Source organism: Odontesthes bonariensis, chromosome 3 (genome assembly GCF_027942865.1).
Source record: "Odontesthes bonariensis isolate fOdoBon6 chromosome 3, fOdoBon6.hap1, whole genome shotgun sequence".
Classification (NCBI taxonomy): domain Eukaryota; kingdom Metazoa; phylum Chordata; class Actinopteri; order Atheriniformes; family Atherinopsidae; genus Odontesthes; species Odontesthes bonariensis.
This window is the reverse complement of record NC_134508.1, coordinates 45686788-45708867: the sequence shown is the minus strand read 5'-3', so window position 1 is coordinate 45708867 and position 22080 is coordinate 45686788. Positions and strand designations below refer to the sequence as shown.

Sequence of the window (22080 nt, the reverse complement as noted above, 5' to 3'; positions counted from 1 at the left end):
TTTCTTCTCCTGCTCATAAAGATCTGGCACAATCTTTTCGCTGAAGTGGGTGCGCGACAGGATGTCGTAACGTGGCTCGAGCACGTTCAGCATGTGTTTAAAGCCCTTGTTTTGCACAACTGAATATGGCCTCATGTCTGCACCTATAAACACACCGATAGCGTTTGTGATCTCTTTAGCCCGGTCGGATTGTGAAGGAAGGGGCTGCCTAAATGCCGCGGTGATGAGCGGTCGTTGGCCGCTTTCGGTTTCACTCCTGTCAGTGGAACACCGGGGTGATGTCGCTCCAAATGCAGACTTTTACCCAGAGCGTGGAAAGTAGCTCTGTCCCTGGAACTAGCAGGAAGGGTAACGGCTGTGTGAGGACAGAACATAGATAGATAGATAGATAGATAGATAGATAGATAGATAGATAGATAGATAGATAGATAGATAGATAGATAGATAGATAGATAGATAGATAGATACTTTATTAATCCCAAGGGAAATTTAAGGATCCAGTAGCTTGAACAGACACAGAATACATGCGCACAATTTTTTTTTTTTTTTCATAAATCGATCATGTGTGTGCCGAACCGAAATAATTGATCCGAACGGATCACGGATCAATGATGATCCGTTGCACCACTACAACCAACAGCAAGCTATCAATAAAATCAAAGGTATACAACATATGATTACTACAGGAGAGCTAGAACAGAAACATAGCCCATTGTAGTCATTATGATATTAGGCTGTGGGCCAGATGAGCTTATGGTGCACCAGCAACCCCCCACACCCATCCGTCCCCACCTTCCAACAAAACTAACTGTTTTTGAAAAGCCTGGCTATGCTGAATGAAATTTAATGTTGACATTGAAAATGTTGGGATGAACCATCTACCGGTGTTCATGAATAGCTGACCTTTGACCTGGACCATTATCTACAGTACAAGTCTGCGGTTACACTTAGTAAATTCTGAAACAAATTCATTCATGTCAAGATTTTCTGTGATTTCCTTCTCATGTGCCAGAATGACTACATCTTTCTTCCTTGAATGCAGCATTGTTGGGCGTAGTGGAGTGAGGATGCAGTTCCAGGTGGAGAAAGAGCTTTCGCATGCAGCTGAAGACACGCCAATGACAAGTGCTGTGACATGTATTGAATGCAACATGGCCTCTTTGTACTGCTGAATGCACTTGCATGCTTCAGAGAGGCTAGCATCAGTTGGCAATTTATTGAGCAACATTGCTTTTGCCACAGATATTTCATTTTGCAAGCTTCTGCTGTTAAGCTCTGTGCCTGCAAGCACCTGAAGTGGTTTCAGGAGAGAGGGCTCAAGAAAGGACTTTGATTTTTGCAGGAGAAATGATGTGGACCTCATCAGTTCAACATTACTCTGAGAGAATCTTTGCTTTTTATTGAGCCACCTATGCATGTTGTAGAAGCTAAGCCAATGCTTTAAGCCACTGAGGTGTTTCGCTTGTTAAAACCTAATTGACGCGCTTGGACCAAACCATCACGGATGAATGAGTACCCTGTTGCCTTTGAGTTTTTACAAACAACTCCGTTTATTTGCCTCTCATGGTCCACGTCTCATGATTACATCCGTACGGAGCATAATATGTTGCTGCACAGCGGTCAAAAACTGTTTTGTTGTCCGGAAACACCTGACGAGCCCCCAACATACATACAATATATATAGGCTGACCCGCCAATCACAATCCGACAACAATTAGATAACAATTAACAAATCTGCTCTTACACTCCGGCCCCTAATTGTCATGGCCGGCAGACATGGCAATTCAATACAGACAATATTAATAAGAGCATGATATGAAGTACATGGAAATGCAAAATTTACACTTCCTGTACCAGGCAAAGTTTGGTCACAGGTCTCTCAATGAGACTATTTTTAGTCTGTAGCTTGACAGAACGCACCATGCCCTTTGAATCAGGAAAAATATCCAACACTTTCCCAAGAAGCCAGGAACCACGAGGGGCTGAGGAATCCATAATGACAACAACATCTCCAGCTGTCAGACTCTGTTTCCTCTGATTCCACTTCTGTCTTTCTTGCAGTAGGGGCAGATATTCCCGGATCCAACGCTTCCAAAACAAATCCGAGATGTATTGAGCTTGCCTCCAGCGTCGCTTCACATACATATCAGAAGATCTGAAAAGTCCCGGCAGCAAGGCTGGTTTTCCCTTCAGAAGAAGAAGATGGTTGGGAGTGAGCGCTTCCAAATCATTTGGGTCGTCAGACAGCTGTGTAATAGGACGATCATTCAAAATAGCTTCAACCTCGCACATGACCGTGTGAAACCCGTCATCATCAAGTGTCTGCTGGTGTAAAACTGAGTTAAGAACACGCCTGACTATGCGTATCATGCGTTCCCAAACTCCGCCATGATGAGACCCGGCCGGAGGATTGAAGCTCCATTTAACTCCTGCTGAAATTAAAGCTCCTTGAATGCGCTCATGGTTTAGCTCCCCTACAGCCTCACGTAGTTCTCTCTCAGCTCCAATAAAATTTGTTCCATTGTCCGATCTGATATGAAGGACCTGACCTCTCCTGCTGATAAAGCGTCGTATTGCATTAATGCAAGCATCCGTTTCCAACGAGTTTGCCACCTCTAGATGAACTGCCCGGCTGGCCATACAGGTAAATAACACTCCATACCTCTTGCAAGTCGCTCTCCCTCTTTTTATCCCCACAGGTCCAAAATAGTCAACTCCAACGTTTGTGAACGGAGGCAGATCTGGAACAATTCTCTCCTTAGGAAGATCCGCCATCTTCTGCTCCATGGCCCTGCCATTAAGGCGTCTGCAATAACTGCACTGGGATATGATCTTCCTCACAGCTGCATTGGAATTAATTATCCAGTACTTCCTCCTAAGTGTAGATAGGGTATGGTAAATGGAACTTTGTCTGCTTACTGTGTGCTTCTCAGACAACAGTGAGGAAATTTCAGGTGCAAACCTTTGTTGCTGACAGTAGCTGATGACAGCTAGTTCAGCCTTCTCCAAATCCTTTGGTGCAAGCACGCTGCTCTGCTGTTTGACAGTAGCCCTTTTTTCTCCCAATTGACCAGTCTGTGGTCCAGAGGCCTTTCGCTGACGACTAAGCTCCAACAGATGACCTCTCAACTTCAGGAACCAAGCCACTGCCACTTTAAGTCTTCTCCAACATGAAAAGTAAGTTATAAGATGATCAGTGGGATTCAATGCATCATGAACAGTGACATTCACATAAGCCTCCTTCCTGACCTCTGGATCATCAGAATCCATCTTGACATCATGATCACTTACTGGCCAATCTGCCTCATGCTGCCAGAGAAAACTGGGTCCTTCCAGCCAGCCTTGATTTTTTAGAAACTCTGACACTTTCATCCCCCTTGATGCAGCATCAGCTGGATTGTCTTTAGTTCCAATGTGCCTCCATTGAGCAGGGCTTGAGATTTCTCGTATGGCTGAGATCCTATTTGCCACAAACGTATGGAACCTCCTATCTTCATTATTGATGTATTTCAATACTGACGTGCTGTCCGTCCAAAACATAGACTCATCCAGCTGGATTTGAAGCTCGGCCTTTAGCATGGCATCCACTCTGGCCGCTAGGACGGCAGCAGTCAATTCCAATCTTGGGATTGTTACAGCCTTTAAAGGTGTGACTCTGGCTTTGCCCAAAAGGAATGTAACATGAACCTCACCTCTGGAGTTCTTCAGCCTGATGTAACTTACAGTACCATAGCCATCTTTGCTGGCATCTGCAAAGTGATGCAATTGGCTACATATGGGGTCAAAGTTTTCTGGCTGTAAACAGCGTTCAGCTTTGAATGACAACAATAGCTTGACCTCCTGTAACCACACTTCCCATTTCTGTAAGATGTCTGGTGGTATTGCATCATCCCATCCACAATTTCTTCTGCAGAGCTCCTGTTGTAGCATCTTAGCAGAGAGAGTGACTGGCGACAGAAATCCCAGAGGATCATATACAGCACTGGTTGTAGACAACATCCCCCGTCTGGTTAGAGACTGCGGTTTGACCTCTATCTTGAACTTAAATGAGTCTGACTCTACGCACCAGAGCAGACCCAAAGCTCTCTCAATGAGAAGTTTGTCTCTATCCAGATCAAGCTCTTTTAGAACCTTCGCCCTCTGATCTTCAGCAATGCTCTGCAGCACTGAACGACTGTTACTCATCCACTTTTCCAAGACAAACCCACCTCTCTTACAGAGAGCACTGAGCTCTTTGACTCGTTGCTTTGCTGCCTCTTCTGTGCTCAAACTGAGCAAACAGTCATCCACATAAAAGTTTTGTTGAACAGCTTGAACAGTTTTGGCAGAAAAATCAGAGCTATTATCATCAGCAGTTTTCCTTAATATATAGCTAGCGCAACTTGGTGAGGACACGGCCCCAAACATGTGCACCGTCATCCTGTAGACTGCTAGTTCTTTGCTGAGGTCTCCCTCCGGCCACCAGAGAAAGCGCAGAAAGTCTCTGTCTTCTTCTGCCACCTTCACCTGATAAAACATTGCCTGGATGTCACCCATACATGCCACAGGTTCCTGTCTGAAACGAATGAGGACTCCAAGCAATGAACTGGTCAGATTTGGCCCTTGCAATAGTTCGCTGTTCGATGACATGCCTTGATACGTGGCTCCACCATCAAACACCACTCGAAGAGAACCCTTTTTGGGATGATGGACACCGTGGTGGGGTATATACCACACTTTTCCTGGTCTGCCTTGCAACTGTTCCAGAGGCACCTTTTCTGCATAACCCTTTTCAATGACATTATTTAGACAACTTGAATATTCTCTGTGAAATTCTGGGTTGCTCATAAACCTTTTCCTGAGTCCAAGTATCCTTTGCTTTACTACTTTAAAGCTGTTTGGCAGGTGAGCATCCTGTCTCTTCAAGGGCAACTTAAGGCAGTATCTCTCTTCCTGTAGTGTTGCAGAGGATTCCATAATCTCCATAAACTTTATGTCTTCTCTAGACATCTCTTTGTTCTCTGAAGGCCGTTCATTAAAATCATGCTTATACTGATTGTTCAGCATGAGCTCCAAATTAGTCACTGAAATTCGATTCACCACAACAGAGGAAAGCTTCATGTCATCATTACTGCAGTTTCCGTTTAAAGGCCCATTGATAACCCAGCCCAACACTGTTCTTATAGCATATGGACCGTTTTCACAACTGTTCACCACTTCCCATGGTTCCAATAACCTGGGAGCATTGGTTCCTATCAGTAGGTCCACTTTGGCCTTTATTGAGGAGATGTGAACCTTGGACAAATAAGGCCACCTTTCCAAATCAGCAGCAGTGACCATGTTGTCTGGAGTGACTGGCATCTCTCTCTGTGTGAGAACTTCAGGCAAAGGGTAAAAACTTTTTCCTGCAAGATCAGCGACCTCCATTCCAGACACAGCAAAAGTGGGAACAACCCTTTCCTGTCCCATAGTTTTCAAAAGGAAATTTGTTCTTTTTCCTGGGATGCTCAATCACTGCATTAGCTGTTCAGAGCAAAATGTAGCTGTGCTCCCAGGATCCAAAAATGCATACATCTGAATCACTTCATTTCCTTTTGTAGATTTGACCTGCACTGGGACAATGGAGAGAATGCAACGGTCATTACCGGCCCCTGTGCGTCCACATAGCTGGGACGAAGTTGATGGATTTCCTTCGGGTGGCTCCCATGTGCGTTGCAACTCAACATTAGTCTTTGGAATATGAAGGGCAGTGGGATGCTGTTGATCACAAACCTCACAGACCAGACGTTTACCACTGTCACGGCTTATGTGTCCAACCTTTAAACAACCAAAGCATATTCCCTTTTTCCTTTAGGAACCGGATTTTTTCTCTGTGTTTTTTACGTTGGAACTGTTGGCATTTCTCCAAGAGATGAGTACATGTACACCAAGAACAATACAAAACGTCCTGTCTCTTTGCATTGCTTGTGTGAGCATTTTCTTCAGATGAGTTGACAGGCATTACTGTAGTGGCAAAACTACTTCCTTTCCCTCTGAATGACTTTGTTTGCATTTTGAACGTGTTACAGGGTTTTGAAGCAGTTACATTCTGTGGTACAGGTAGTTCAATATTTCCAAAAATTGGATCAGAAAGGGTCCTCACTTGTTTCTCCAAGAATGCAACAACATCAGCAAAATGTGCCCTTCGATTGTAGTTTTCCATTATATCATGGGCAACAGCTCTCCACCTTTCACGATATTTATATGGCAATTTACAAATCACTGCTTTCATATTGCTTGGCATGTCTATTTCCTGTATATGGGGAAGCTCCTCCATCACATTACAGCACCCACGTAGAAACAAACCATGGGCTTGCAAAGATTTAACATCCTCTGACTTTATTGCTGGCCAGGTTAAAGCCTTTTCAATATATGCATTAGCAATCTTGTAGTCATTACCGAAATGTTCCTGGAGCAAAGCTTTGGCTACAATGAAGCCACGTTCAGGATCCATGCGTTGACAACTTTGCACTAGTTCCCTTGGTTGCCCTCTGGTGAACTGTTCCAAGTAATACAAGCAGTCAGCCTTACTTGCTTTGTCCTCCACACCTTGTTCAAATGATTTTGTGAAGGCTCTGTATTGGAACGGATCTCCCTCAAAGACAGGTATGTCACGTGGTGGCAGAGAAAGCAGGCGTTGTTGGTTCACCAAAGAGGCTGTGATTTCATTTTGTTTGCACATAATACTAACAATATCACCAAGTTGAGTCTGATCGTTTTGTCCATGATTCAATGGTTGTCTCCTGGTTTGTGTCACCCAAGCAGTCGTTTGATCATGCCGCAACCTTTGTGATGTTTCCACAGATGACAATTTTTTATTGTTGTTTGTTTGCATATCCATTGAGTGCCTTTGATTTTGCGGCATTGACCAATCCACTTGCTTTTGTGTTTTACAGGCTGCAGGCTCATGCTCCTTGGCCATTGCATTGAGTATTTGTGGTGCCAGTTTCCTTTTTTCCTTTTCAAGATAAGAGTTCATACCATCTGTTGGTGCCTGAGAGAGCCTTTGTCCATCCATAGCTTACAAAACTGCCAACATAGCATCAGATGCAGCAAGTTCCGTCTCCAATTCGAGCTGTTCCTTTCTCCTTTTTATTTTTTGTTCTTGTTCCTCCAGTACATGTCGTTCCTTTAAGGCTGCCATACGAGCCATGACTGCAGCCTTTTCTGCTGCTGCCTTTATTTTTACAGAGGAAGCAGTGCTTGACCTGTGGCTTGTTACACTTTTGGTTGTGGCTTTACCCACATTAAAGACACTGTCATTTGGATTTATATTATCATTTTCAACACATTTATCACCATTATTCTCAGTTTCAGACACCTGGTTTTCATTTGATTTCACCCACATTTCAACTTCATCAATAAATTCATCATTAAACATCATTTTAGCCTTGAACCATGTTTCATGCCTTTCTTTTTCCTCCTGGGGCAACAAAATCATCAACGAATCATGCACACATCTTATTTCATCACACAGTTCAATAAAGCCATGTAGGGAATTTTTTCCCTCAGACATTTTAATACTTTGCATAAACTCTTGAATCGATTTCTTTAAAGCACTTGCTTTGTTTAGCTTTATCTTTCTAACATTTTGTAGTCGGTCGAGCTTGTCTGCGAGCCCTTTAACGGAAAGTTTGACTCGTTGGCTTGTCCGTGTGTCGCTACTGCCGGCGGCCACAGAGTCCGGTTTGCCAGCAGCAACTGGTGCACAAACACCCGACGATGTGTCCACATTAATCCCCAAGTCCTCCAATCAAAGTCCGACAGTCACAATATGTTAATCAAACACAGTCAAATGTTTTTCCACTTCAGCAACCAATGCACTGGAATTACGCCCATACGTGTGCACACTTTTTAGATTTAGATGCCCATCTTTATGAGTGGTAGCGCTCAGTGGTGTAGTCTACGTTGAACGCGTATACCCACCTCTTTTTTGGGGGGATTTCCGTATACCTACCTAAAATGCTCCGTAGGCTATACCCACTTAAAATTTGTTTTTCAATATTTAGAATAGCACAGCCACGTTTCATCAACTACCACTTCTCATGGAAGCCTTGTTATAATTTAACAGTACAACGACAACACTTCAGAATAGCATTCATTCGGAAATTGCGGCAGTCAGTCAATCTCCCAGGGATTCACTATCAGTTGTTTGACAATAACGTCCCATAGAAACTCTTCTTCTTTGTATTAGTTGAAAGCGGTGATTCTCTAACGCACAACAGCGCCCCCTATAGGAGTGGAAGGTGGAAAACTAAAATGGATGTGTGTGTATATTTTTATGTATATTACATATATAAACGAATGTAATACACATCTACAATTAATTAATTCTGACAGCCCTTGTGTATATATATAAAACAACCTGTCTCAAGATGTGATGGTGTTCTGCTGCTTTAAAACAATCACTCTGTTAGGCCTCGCTCTATGAGGGATGAGTACAAAGATTAAGTGTCACAGGGAGTCCCATTGCCACTGAGATACACAGCACACAGTCCACACAATCAAAGTGAGTTTATGATGTCCCTCATCCTGTCCCTCATGCATGCAAGGGGCAGGTAAGTGCAAAGCTGCGACCTCACAAACATGTTTGTCCCTTAACATGTTAAGACAGCATTATAAATGTGCTGTTACCAGAATGGCAATGACCAAGTCGTAGTGCGTTATTAAAAGCCCTGTGTTATGTCATAGTATTGTAGTACTATGGTACTTAACTTTTCAATGACTATTTACAGCGCGCCACTGGAGGTACGGCGTGCATTAAGGGGCTACTATTGGTCCCGAGGGTCCTGAGTCCCGACCCCTAGTTTGGTACCACGGGCCTATGACTGGCCAACTATACAGTATACCCACCTCAAAAAGGTAGACTACACCACTGGTAGCGCTACCTTACCTATTCTGAAAGTTGTGGCCTGTGGTGAAGTTCTGAGGTGCTCTCACTGACGTCTCTCCTCGTGGCTCTCCCGTACCCGTACGCCTCCTCACCGGCCTCTGCTCACTCGCTCGCTCCTCCTCGCGATCCTGTGTCCTCACCGGCGTGTCCAGTCGGCAGGTGAACAGCTGACGCTCAGCTGATCCCAATCACAACACCAAGCCTGCTCCTTGGCTATCTCCTCCTTCCGTCCACCACCAAACGCAACAAAGTCCAACTTCAAATCTCCAGCAGTTGTCGACTATTCAGACAGTTTTTGACTTGAATTGTAGAAGCTAAGCCAATGCTTTAAGCCACTGAGGTGTTTCGCTTGTTAAAACCTAATTGACGCGCTTGGACCAAACCATCATGGATGAATGAGTATCCTGTTGCCTTTGAGTTTTTACAAACAACTCCGTTTATTTGCCTCTCATGGTCCACGTCTCATGATTACATCCGTACGGAGCATAATATGTTGCTGCACAGCGGTCAAAAACTGTTTTGTTGTCCGGAAACACCTGACGAGCCCCCAACATACATACAATATATATAGGCTGACCCGCCAATCACAATCCGACAACAATTAGACAACAATTAACAAATCTGCTCTTACACATGTCTTTTGGTGTTATGTACTAGTTATTAAAATGTTTTAATAACATCTGTGTGGGTTATGCTTTTTTTTCAAAGACAATAGTGGCTGGCTGCGTGCCTAGGCTGGCAATTCAACTAGCTAGCACAGTCTCCTGGTCTTAACAGCAGGCTAGCACAGGCAGACTGCTGTAACTAGCTGACTTTTCAATGTGATCTACACAAATCAACAAATTAATGAAACGAACAAGCTCAACTCAACAAAAACTACTACCACTACTTTGTGAAAAGATGACAGAGAAGAACGAAATAGGAACAGGAATCGAAGTTGTCAGGTATTTAAATTTGGATGAGAAAGCTCAAGCTGCCCACACATGCACTGTATGGGCTTAAAGTAAACTCCCACACAGCGTTGTGCTATTTGAATGGAGGAGGACTGACAGACACGTCCCCTATTCAAAAGAACCAACTGAAAAGCAGTTTTGACGATTGTTCTGCCCCTTAACCTCTTCGCCATGTTGCAAATACGTCCTATTTTGGAGAGTTTTTTAGACCAGGACTTTAGGATGCAATAGCTTTTGTTTAACATGCTCCACATTCTCCATTGAGGGTTTAAATTCAAGTAGATACTTGGGGCAAGACATCCAGCCAACTCCAGCTTTTTATTACCTTCATTAAGTCTACATTTCAGATCATTATATACAACAAAAACATCCGAAAATGTGAAAATTGGGCCGAGCTCGTTTAGGTCAAGCGCTGGTTAATGAGAGTTTGTGCGCTTTATACACTTGAAAACCACGGGTTCATTTTGTATCTTTCCTGTTAAAATGTATTTTGTTGAGATGTGAACGATTATAGTTGTATTTAAAAGTGACTGAGTTTATAAGCTGGTGTAGCACAAGCACTTCTGTATAGCTAACAGATGCACTTAAAGGGTTGATCCAACATGCTGGATTTCCATGATGCACTGTGATAGTGATTTCTACCAGGAAATGACTGAATTAGACAAATGTGATGTATTTACTGATACTGTTTATTGGATACAACTGTGTATGAAAAGAATTGTGATGATTAGAGAAAGTGAAATGGCTTAAAGAGAACATATTTCACTGAGGTTGTGGAATAGTTGAATGTATGTGATATGAACAAAGACCCAGCTGAATTGTATAGTGAAGACTCATGTTTAGTGTTTTCATAGCTTTTATTTTGTTTAAAATAAATCAGACTGAGACCCATTCTGGAGGGAAACAAAGACGCATCGTGTCTTCATTACTCCGCTCTTCACCTGCTTTTACAGGTAACATATTTGCCATCGCGGCCCCCATCCTTGGGACCCGTAACACATATTTTATCACAAAATCATTTTTCAGGAGAAAATGATCTTTGGACGAGTGTTGTCAGTGTTGTCACTCTCAGTACAAGCTTAATATATGAGTCAAATATAAGTTAGACCATTTACTTTGACTGATAAAATCATACAAGACGCATTCAAAGCATCTGTAATGTGGGACGTGCCCCCCCAATGCTTCCAACGTCAATGATTCAAATGCACATTCATGCAGTTCCAAAAGAGCAAGACCTGTAAGGAGGGGTTTTCTTCCACTTCTTCAAATAAAGGATTTGTCCCCGGGATGCTCACAAAAGAAATATCTCATTTGGGGGGCTGCGACGGGACCATCGTCCCAGTGTTATCAGCAGTAAAATACCTCCATTAGCACATGGAAAACTCACTATAGTCATTTCTGTGTAACTGCTGGAGAGCGTTTCAGTCTGATGATAAGAACTCTGACTGTGTCTTTAGCTATTAGCTGTAACTGTGGACACTGTAAGGCGACCAAATGTGTTGAGCTAGCTTTGGACTTTCAGCTTTTGGGACGGCTGAACACCAGGTTGAAAACACATAACGCTTCACTGTGGTGTGATAGTGATGCAAACTGATGCACACATGAAGTCATCTTGGCCCTTTAGTAACAAAAGAAGCTCAAATATAATCACATCATGTTTTGTAAATGGAACAAAAGTCTCCAAACATATTTCTTCTTCTCAATTAACAGAACAGAACGGCCATTTTGTTCGAATGCATAAATAATGCATATTTTCAATAGTGTGTCTTTGTGATGTGGGACTATTACACACCTGTTGTAGGAGGGATTTCAGCTGGCTGAGAATGTTTATGAATTTCACCCATTTGTACACATGTGGACTGTGGACCGGAAGAGTCCAAACTCGTCCTGTGTAATGTATAATCAGACAATTTGACTACAAAGGCTTGTGGAAATCCGATCTTTCCTGGTAAAGTTGGAAACTGAATACCCAATTTAAAACATTTTGGTCTCTTCGAAGAAGAAAAGCTTCATTTTTCTCCCCAACTGCCAGGCTCACTTCAGAGAGTTCCAGGTAGATGACTGAAAAGCTAAAAAGTCCAAAAAACCTTTAGCCTTAGCACGTCTTTCTCAAATTTGATAAGAAAATTTTTAAAACATGCTTAACACAAGTTTTATGGCTAAAAATAATATCCAGTAAACCCAAGAACAAAATGATTCCCTGACGTGGTCAGAGAGAAGCCGTGGGGTCAGCCTCACCTCAGCCACTTTTACACAGTTGAACCTGGCTAACATGTTACAGAGGGAGCATGCTAGTGCATCTACATCTATGAGCTGGTAAGCCAGCGTGTCATCAGGTCTCTGAAAAGTGAACAGAGTGAAGAACGTACCTTTGTAGTAGAAGAGACATCTGTCAGTGAGCACAAACCACCTCCTGTTCCACTGCTTGACTCCACTGCTGGCCTGTAAGCACACGCAGCGCACGCATGTTAATCATCTGCATCATCACAGCAACCTGACTTCATCTCACATGTATGTGATCCAAACCTCTCCAAAGTGGAAGAAAAACAAAGGCAGCTTGATCATTACAAAGAGTTCATCTTTCTACCTTGTCTCAGCTGTGATAATGTGGTAAACATAAACCTTTCACACAGGTAGTGTCTGAGTGGGGAGTAAGATGAGAGCAGGTCAAAGTCTCCAAACGGTAAGCAGAGCAACCTTAGCCCTCCCTTAATGATGTCCTTCAGGAAAACAGTCAGAATCATGAGTATGAGTGGACAGTGAAGCTCACTGCTTTTTCTTTCCCTGCATGCACTTTTTGTAGTCCATCTTTGAAACAGTTGTAGTTTCACCTCAGACACAGGAGGACAGCCCAGGAAAGGTGAAGCTTTGCATGCATGAACACCACACTGTGTGCTGTGCCGTAAAACAAGCGCTGCCCTTTGGTTTGTTACCCCAAAGGGTAATAGTCACCCACAGATGTCAGGATTACAGTAAGGAAAATACATATGTGGGTGAAAATAATATTCTTTTCAAATGTCAGAGGTATTATTAGAGATAATATTCAGTGTAAAAACATACATCAGTCAAAACTGGATTTGGTTTGGTTTTCATGGTAAATCCTTTAAGGGACATCCTTTATGAAGCTATACAGCCTAATTCCATCCACAAAAAGAGTTCTATTCCTCCTTTTTTCTGGACGGGATGGTGACGTAGGATTCTCTCACAATGGGTGGATGACATGAGCTAAAGTTCTAACTACAAATGGTAAACCATTATGTACTCTGAGAGCAGCATTCAGGTCATGTGATCTCCGTATGTCATCAAATATCATTGCACTTGGTGGATTTCTAAGAGGTAAATACACTTTCTACCTCATCCATGAAAAGAAGCCTTTGTCTACTCATTGGATTTGAAAACAAAAGCGTATTAAAATGAGTAGAAGACTTGTAGAAGATATACAACATCCTGGTCCTCCTAAACTCCACAATCAACTCTTTGGTTTTTTTGTGTTTTTAGGAGATTGGGTGATTGTTTTCACATCAGGACACAAAGTGATGGAGTTGCCTGTACTCAGCCTGTTGTCAGTCACTGATACATCGTTATGGGACGGCTGTAGCTGAGGAGGAAGAGCAGCCACTCAGAACATCTGTGATTAAACTTCCAGCTTCCCCAGAACACATGGGGAAGACGCGCCACTTGTTGCCTACCATTGCGTCCATGGTTGTGGGACTCAGACATGCTGTATAAGTGTGTGTGAATGTGGCTTGTAGTGTAAAAGCACTCTGAGGGGTCAACTAGACTAAAATACTATATAAGTGCAGTCCATTTAACAGCTCACAGAGTATGAAAACACACAAGGAGAAAATCATGAAAACTTAGAGTCCGAGCTCTGCTGAGCCAGTTATTCCTTTAACTCTCAGCAGTGATGATTTCATGAGCTTCTTTATTAATAAAATTGTTTCTATCGGAGAGAAGATTGATGGAGTCCCTCCCACTATTATCAGTGATGTATCATCAAGTACAGCAGCTTTAGAAGTATCTTTAGAACCTGATTTGTATTTAGACGGCTTCTGTCCAGTTGATCTCTCTGAACTAACAACAGCAATAGTCTCTTCTAAACCATCAACTTGTGTTTTAGACCCAATCCCAACCAGACTGTTCAAGGAGGTTTTCCCATTAATCAATACTTCCATATTGGATTTGATCAATCAGGCAGGGTCCTTCTCCTGGTGTGTTTAAATCACATTCATTTTTTTAAGCTTGTACCACAACATGAATTGAACTCTTAAATTTATAATGCAAAAGGTCTGTTCAGAGGGTGTGAGATGGTCTCTCCAATGCATCTAACGGTGGTCTCCCAGTCAGAAAATTCCAGATCCAGAGACAAATGGCAGTGTTCAGGCCGTTGCAATCGATGTACAGGATTCTGCATAGGTGTCTTTGTTTTCCAGGTGGGTAAGAAGTGTGTGCAGGGTGGTAGACATTGCATCCTCAGTGGAACAATTTGAGCGATAGGCTAACTGGTGACTGTCTGTGATGTGTGGCTGTTAAAATATTTCTTCACTACAGGAGTAAGAGCCACAGGAAAATAATTGGTCAGACAGGACACAATTGGCTTTTTGCAGTTTGCAACAGGTATTATCATGAAGGTTATCATGGGGAAAATGGGCTTGAATGAGGGAGATGTTGTAGATGTCAGTCAGAACATCTGCCAGTTTATTTGCACAGGCTTTGAGCCTTTCGTGGATTAATCCTGGTTAGTGTCCTCCAATATTAGATTACTTTATGACAAAAGATGGCAGGTCTGACTGGGGGAGACCTGCTCACCTGCCCGTTGTTGGAGAAGCATCATTGTGCTTGGCTCGCTGCCTGGTTCTGTAATCTGTCAGTGCTTGGACACCCTCTGTCTGGTTACCTTGTGTCACAGAGATGGTCCTGTATTTTCCCTGCATATGTGCATTTTGCTCCCCTTAGAAGGTGCTGCCCTCGCTGAGCACAGAGCAGCCTTGTCTCCCGCGCTGCAGGCTGCATCTTTTGCCCTCAGCAGTAAGTGCACCACTGCAGTCATCCACAGCTTTTCATTGTTGCGTGCTGTGCAGGTCTTTGCAACGGTGACATCCTCTGTGCACTTCTGTGCGATGTAGCTGGATACTGCACTCCTCATGTCAGCGTGGACCCTTGGGAGGCTGCTGACTGGAAGATCAGCCAGTCTGTGTGCTTGGAACAGTCCTGCAGCGCAGAGGCTGACCCTGGTCTGTTTTATCGCTGGTTTGGTTGGTTTCAGCAGTGCTTTAGGCTGGGGTCAGCTTGATGGATATGTGATCTGAAAGGACCATATGTGGCAAGGGGGTCACCTTATGTGCCTCTGAAGTGTTTATAGACCATGTCCAGTGTGTGACTGCTCAAACTTGGAAAGACCTGAAGAAATAAAGACTTGAAATATGTCACTCTGTGTGTAATGAATCTATATAATATATGAGTTCCACTTTTTGAATTGCATGACTAAAATAAATCAACTTTTCAATAATGTGTTATTTTATTTAGATGCACCTGTGTATGTATATGTATGTATGTAGATATATATTTGACTGTATAGCACTTTGGGTCAACTCTGTGGTTTAAATGTGCTTTATAAATCAAGTTGCATTGTATTGGATTGGATAATAAATTTATTAAAGTTAAGAATGTCAGGTGTGAACCCTTGGAAAATTAAAACAACTCTTCTGTATATTTTTGGGACTTAAAGACATGGTTGGTAATCCTGTTCAGAAACACATTTTGTAATACTGGGTGAAATGGTCCGTCTATCCTGAGAGAAATCTATACAAGATGTATTTAGAAAAAGGGACGAAAATAATCAGACCTCTGTGGCAGCTGCAGGACTGAGAAAAAGCTGACCAATCCGAGATCAGCGGGACGCTGATCTCGGATTGGTCGCCTAAAAAAACCCAATCAGATGCCTCTGCTTTCTGCCTACGCCCCCCTCTGCCGGCTCCCTGCTCCATGTGGGCATGCGGTTCCACCGGCTTTGGATGAAGCACTGACGGAATGGGGAGGGGGGGGTGGAGCTTAGAGGAGTGGACACTTTCGAATCTTGCTAGCTCTCTTGCTAGCTCTCTAGGATTACCTACCATAGCTTTAACAGAAGATGTCATAAAAAGATTTTTTTTTTAAAGATTCTGTTACTTCAACAGCGCAGCTTAAAGAACAGCACCTCACTGAACAATAATGATCGATCATTAAAAGATTAAAAAAACACTGTTGAATTATTTTAGAGTGAGAGAGAAAACTTTCCTTTTACCTGCTTGTACAGCCATCCCTGTTTGGTTATCTCTGCTTTGGGATTCCTGCGCAGAGAGTTGGAACGCTTCCCAAATGTAGCTGCCTTTCTGGGAGTACGCGACATCTGAAGGAAAGCAGAGGGATGGAGAAAGAACAATTATCCTCACTGAACATAGAGCGATTATTATAACCCAGGGCTCAGAGCAGGATGCAGAGTTGTAGTCTTACACACTTCTCTGCAGCTTCCCACCTGCTGCTACCCCCCCAATCAATTAACACAAAAGGAGCAAATCCTCTTGTGCAAAAAGAAATTATTAAAACAAAAACTTTAACTGAACAAAAACATCAAACTATTAAATGTGGTTTGCTGAATATCAGATCTCTCCTTTCGAAGTCTCTGTTAGTGAATGAGTTGATGTGTGATCATCATATTGATATATTTTGTCTGGTTACATGCTGCCATTCCGACATACCGACATTCCGACATTGACGTTCAATTGTCGGAATGGGGACATTTTTTTAAGAAATGAAACGTCCCGTCATTCCGAATTTCATTTTTTCTTTTGTCGGAATGGCGGTATGATTTTTTCTTTTCAACATACCACCATTCCGACACGCGATTTCAGCACCACACGCGTGGACAGCTCGCCATGCAATAATAGGGCTGCACCAGCTACAAATGCCCGAGAGAGAGACATTCCAACACGCAAGTCAAGCAAGACTGATCGCACCCACTCAGAAATTTACTGATGATGAGGGCTGACGAGGGGCTCGTTGTGTAGCCAATATTTCATTTGGCAGTGTAAAACGGATGCTATTGGTTTTTATGACAATTGCCTCAATTTATTTTACCTTAAACCACTGAGAATGCTGTCAAACTCACAACAGCTGGTAGGCTAGATCTTTATCAGGACAATGGACACTTGGGTTCACCGGCAGATAAAATGTCTTAAATTTCGCCGATTTTCGAAGAGTGGCATTAAATTTCATCTGGGCGGAATGAAAGAAAGATATGTCTGGAGAGAGCTTTTGTGTGTGCGCCAGTACTTCCGGTGAAAACTTCCGGTGATTTGACAGCTAAGCTAGCGCGTCAGGTTAGGGCCAGTGGCCGTAAACAAAGGTTAACTTATAGCCGAGAAGAAAGATGATAATATAACGTAGCTAAAAAGACTAGCTTTCTTCAGTAGCCTAATGCTTACCGATTTAGCAAGCCTAGCAGCCTCGTTGCTAATGCTAGCCGCCGTAACGTTACCAACCATACCCGACGTCAAGGAGTTGGCTGAGCAGGGGTAAGATTATGGAGGGGCTGGCAGAGTTAACTTCATAATGGGTGAGTGCAGGTTTCATTCACTTGTTTTCATTCTTTCACAGGATTGATTCACTTCATTGGTTTATCCGATTGCTGGCCGCCGAGCCATTATGTGTCTGGGTTTGTGTGGGTTACTGACTGAGCGGTCTGTGCTCGTTTTTTATTTTTATTTAATTAGAATGGAGATACTAATTAATACTGGGGGGGGGGCTGGTCCAGGGGAAAATTGCCAGGGCCGATTTTTTTTCCCAGTCCGACCCTGACAGCTCCCAACAAGTGTCGGAATGGTGGTATCAAACTGTCGGTATGGCGGGATGTCGCAGTGGCGTCATGTCTGAGTGACGGGATGTCGGAATGCCGGTTGCATGCCATTTTGTCTTACAGAAACCTGGCTGCAGCAGGAGGATCATGTTAGCATCATGTTAGCATCATGTCAGCATTAATGAAGCAACTCCCTCTGACTGTTTAAATGTTCACGTTCCTGGAACCACAGGCAGAGGAGGAGGAGTGGCAGCTATCTTCAGATCAGGGTTACTCATCAGTCCCAGACCCAAGATTAGTTTGAGCTCTTTTGAATCTCTGATTCTCAGTTTTTCCCACGCAAAGTGGAAATCCCAGAAACCTCTTGTGTTTGTTGTTGTGTATCGTCCACCTGGCCCTTATTCTGAGTTTCTGTCTGAATTCGCAGAGTTTTTATCCCAGTTAGTGCTGAGTACAGATAAAGTCATTGTAGTGGGTGACTTTAATATCATGTACCGTAATTTTCGGACTATAAGCCGCGACTATAATGAGAAATTTACACATAGAAGGTGTCTATCAGAGGATGCTGTAACTTAGACTTTGACTTTCTTTATTGTCATTGCACAAAAAAAAATAAAAAAATACACTTAGTGCAAAAATATTACTAAGCATTGCACTCAGCCTTAGGGAAATTGCACAAACAGAAGTGTGTAGTTCAACCCCAGGTACAATGTAAAATACAGATGTGCGAGTATTTTCCAGGGGGGGGGGGCTGATCACTCAGATAACACACTCATCATAGGAGGGGACTTTAACATGGTATCTGACTCAGGAGTGGACAGGTGCAGTACTGCAGGAAGTCAGCGGAACTGGCAGTCCACAAATGTTGTTAAAGAATATATGAATGATTTTGGTCTTTGTGATCCCACCACCCCACTCTCAGAGAGTACACAGGCAAAATAATCTCTTTTTCATCAAATAAGAAAAAGAGGGAAAGTTCAAGAATATCAGATTTAGAACTCAGGATTAAATCATTAGAAGTTGTCTACAGTGCCTCCAAAGAGGAACACATACTGAATGAATTAAGGAAAGCTAAACTTGAACTAAATTAAATTATTGATAAACAAACACAGTTCCTGATAAAAAAGACTCCGCTTGGAGAATTTTGAGCATGGCAATAAATCTGGAAGGTTCCTAGCAAATCAATTAAAGATAAACAAAGAGAAAACAACAATCTCTTTGGTTAGGGATTCAGAAAGAAATATTACCCATGACCCTGATGTAATCAACAATGCTTTTTTTTAAATGAACCATGGATAAATATAGAACAAGCTTTATGTGATAACATGGAAATCAAATCTCAGACCTGCCACTTATTAGTCCAAATGTAAAACATCACAAATGTTTGAAAAGCATTAACATCAGCACCTCTGACAGCCTGGTGGGAATTTCTTAAAATGACAAAGTCCTCACTTCTCCCATGTAAACTTACACCCATCTGGAACAATCCTGACATCCTGCAAAACAAAAAAATGCTAAACTTTACTCTATGGAAGAACAAAGGAATAAAACATCTGGAACATATTATCCAAAATGGAAATTTTATTTCATTCGATGCGCTCATATCACAACATGGGTTAGGAAGCAATACATTTCTAGAATACCAACAACCTAAGTCTATAATAACTAAGAAATATATCCTCCACCAACCAGACTTACAACTCCCCATTAGGGTAGCAGAATTTTTAAGCATCTGCACACCAAAACTTCTATCAAAAATATATAAATTACTGTCTAAGATGGATGACACAATTTCTTTACCATCCTCAAAATGGGAGGCAGATCTATCTTTCAGTTCTAATTCTAACCATAACTTCAGGCCACAAATATGTTTGAACACCTTCAGAATGACTCGAAATCCTACTTTGCAGCTGATACAATACAAAATCCTTCACAGAACACATTATACAGGACAAAGGATGTTCAGGATGGGTCTAACACACTCGAATATCAGCACAGATAACACACCTGATAATTATGCACACGCTTTATGGTTTTGTGCGCCTGTCCAGAAGTTTTGGCTTGAGGTCTGTGAGGACCTATCAACATGGCTTAAGTGTAGTATTCCTGCACGCCCCACACTGTGCATACTGGGTGACTTGGACAACATCAACATGGAAATTAACTCAGCACACATGGTCCTCACAGTGCTATGTATCGCAAAGAAAACTATTCTCATGAACTGGAAAGCAAAGAGGAATCTGTGTATTAACCAGTTTAGAAATGTTCTTTTAGATTATATTAGCATGGAAACAATGTCTGCCTCCTCAAAAGATCAACTGGCTGAATTTCATTCTCTCTGGTCCCCGCTGATTAGCTTTAGCACATAGTGGGGGTGGTGTGTTGCTGTCCCGCCGCTCTGGGCGGTTGGTTGTGTGCTGGGGGGGGCTGTGTGGCTTCGGGTTTCTGGTGGTCTCTCGGGTCGTGGGGGCCGGGTTGATCATTGCTGGGGGGGACTGTGTGTCTGGCCTGTTTGGCAGTTTGGGGGGCTTGTGGGTGGAGCTGTCTTGCGGTGTGGGGCGTGGTCTCTTGGGGGGGCATGGGGGGGTGGCCGCTGGCTCTGGGTCGGGTGGCCGCGCCGCTCTGGCGGGGGGTGTAGTGCTGGGCCTGGGCCCTGGGTCTGGGCGCTGCCTTGCGCCCCGTGGGTGCCCTGCCTGTGCCCGGGGGGTTCTGGGTTGCCCTGGGCACGCCGCCGTGAAGGTGGGTTGGTGCGGGTCCTGGTGTGGGTCCTGGTGTCAGGCTGGTTGCTCTGAAGTGTCTGCAGGTTGTTCTTTTTTTAGGGTGGGGTGTGGCGGTGCTTTTCCCCTGTTGGGGGCAGCTTGGGTGGGCCTGGGTGATGGTGGGTCTCAGGCCTGGGCTGCTATGACTGGAGTGACTGCGTGGTTTGTTTGTGGATGGGTCCACGTAGGTGGTCCCCTTTGCTGCACTCTGCAGCCCCCCGCCACTCTTTTAATTACACCTTAGACATCACTAATCATCAGGCACACACACACACACACATTAGGTCTTGGGGGGCGATAGCACCGAGTGGTATCTGGTGGGCGGGGCTCTTTGGGTATGTAGGCTGCCCGGAGAGCTGCGCTCCCAGTTCCACAAGGTTGCCTGCCCCTCAATTTTAAATGCTCACTATTAGAAAATATCAAAGAGCCAGAGGGGTGAGGGGAGGGGTCTTCCCCTGGTTGCTGGCTGGGGCGGGAGGGGCCAGGAGGAGGAGTTGTCCTGCTGGTTCGGGGTCTGTGGTGGCTGGGGCCCCCGGATGTGCCCGCTGCGCCACACCCCAGCAGAGTTGGGGGATGGATGCATGTGCTGTGCGAGTGTGTGTGGATGTGTTTATTTATTTATCTATTTATTTTTTAAATGTTATTATTATCATTAATTTTTTATCTTTTTTAAATTTAGTATGTTTCTTATCTGATTCATGGGGTGACTGGGTCTGGGACTTCCTGTCTTCTGGCCTGCTTGTGCTGTTCCTGATGGGGGGGGGGGGCATTGCCTCTCCCCGCTGCTCGCGGCTTCATCCACCTGTGGGCACGTCTTGACTCCCGGGGCGCTTGGCCAGGGGCACTGGGGCATGCGCTGGCCCATGTCTGGGTGGTGGGGGCCTGGCGGGGCTGGTAGGCTGCCACCTCTGGTCACCGGGGGGGCTCTGCCCGATGCTTGTGGGGGCTCTGTCCGGGGGCTTCCTCTGCTGTCTTCTGGGTGGATGCGTGGTTGTCCCTACGGTGGGCTTCCCGGGTTCTGTGCTCCTTGGGGGCTGTTGGTGGCCTGGTTCTGGGGACCCTCTCTGTCTGCTTCTGGTTGCTGGGGGGGCGATTGTTGCCCTACACACTCATAATTAAGCATGGTTATTATGTGGGACCACCCATGTGTATTGCATGTTCATTCACACACACACACACACACACACTCACACTCACACACACTCACATTCATTAGCCCAGTAGCATGCTCACTAATCAGTTGTTGTGTTGTCCTGTGGTTCGAGGTCAGCTGTATCCACAGTTGTGTTGTATGTGATTGCTGCTGCTGCTTGTGTGTTTGTTTGTTTGTGTGTTTGTTCTCTGCTTGTCTGCTTCCAGGTGCTCCTGGTGCCTCTAAGGCTGGATTCCCCACAAAAGCCGTGAATCGTCTTCAGTTTTGTTTTTACAGGTGTAGCAGCTGGTTGTCTGATTTTTCACTGTTTTCTATGTTTGTCTCTTCATATTTCTGTTCAGTTTCTTTTTCTTCACTCTCCCTCTATCTCTGTCCCTCTGTTCGCCACTATCACGTGTTAAGTATTGTAACAAAAATAAATAAATAAATAAACAGATAAGCAGCTGATGGGCATCAAGGGGAGCTCTACA

At 43.8% G+C, this 22080-nt stretch overlaps 1 protein-coding gene across 9 annotated transcripts in view; it reads right to left on the bottom strand.

The window, feature by feature from the left end:
* The window catches only part of plekha6 (pleckstrin homology domain containing, family A member 6), a 117030-nt gene that overhangs the window by 77784 nt on the left and 17166 nt on the right, over window positions 1–22080 (bottom strand). For all 9 annotated transcript variants that reach the window (XM_075461928.1, XM_075461924.1, XM_075461926.1 and 6 more), the window contains 2 exons: window positions 16148–16252; window positions 12234–12306 (listed from right to left, as the gene is read on the bottom strand). In XM_075461928.1, coding sequence (XP_075318043.1) covers window positions 12234–12306; window positions 16148–16252 — 178 coding nt within the window. The remainder of the gene's footprint in view (window positions 1–12233; window positions 12307–16147; window positions 16253–22080) is intronic.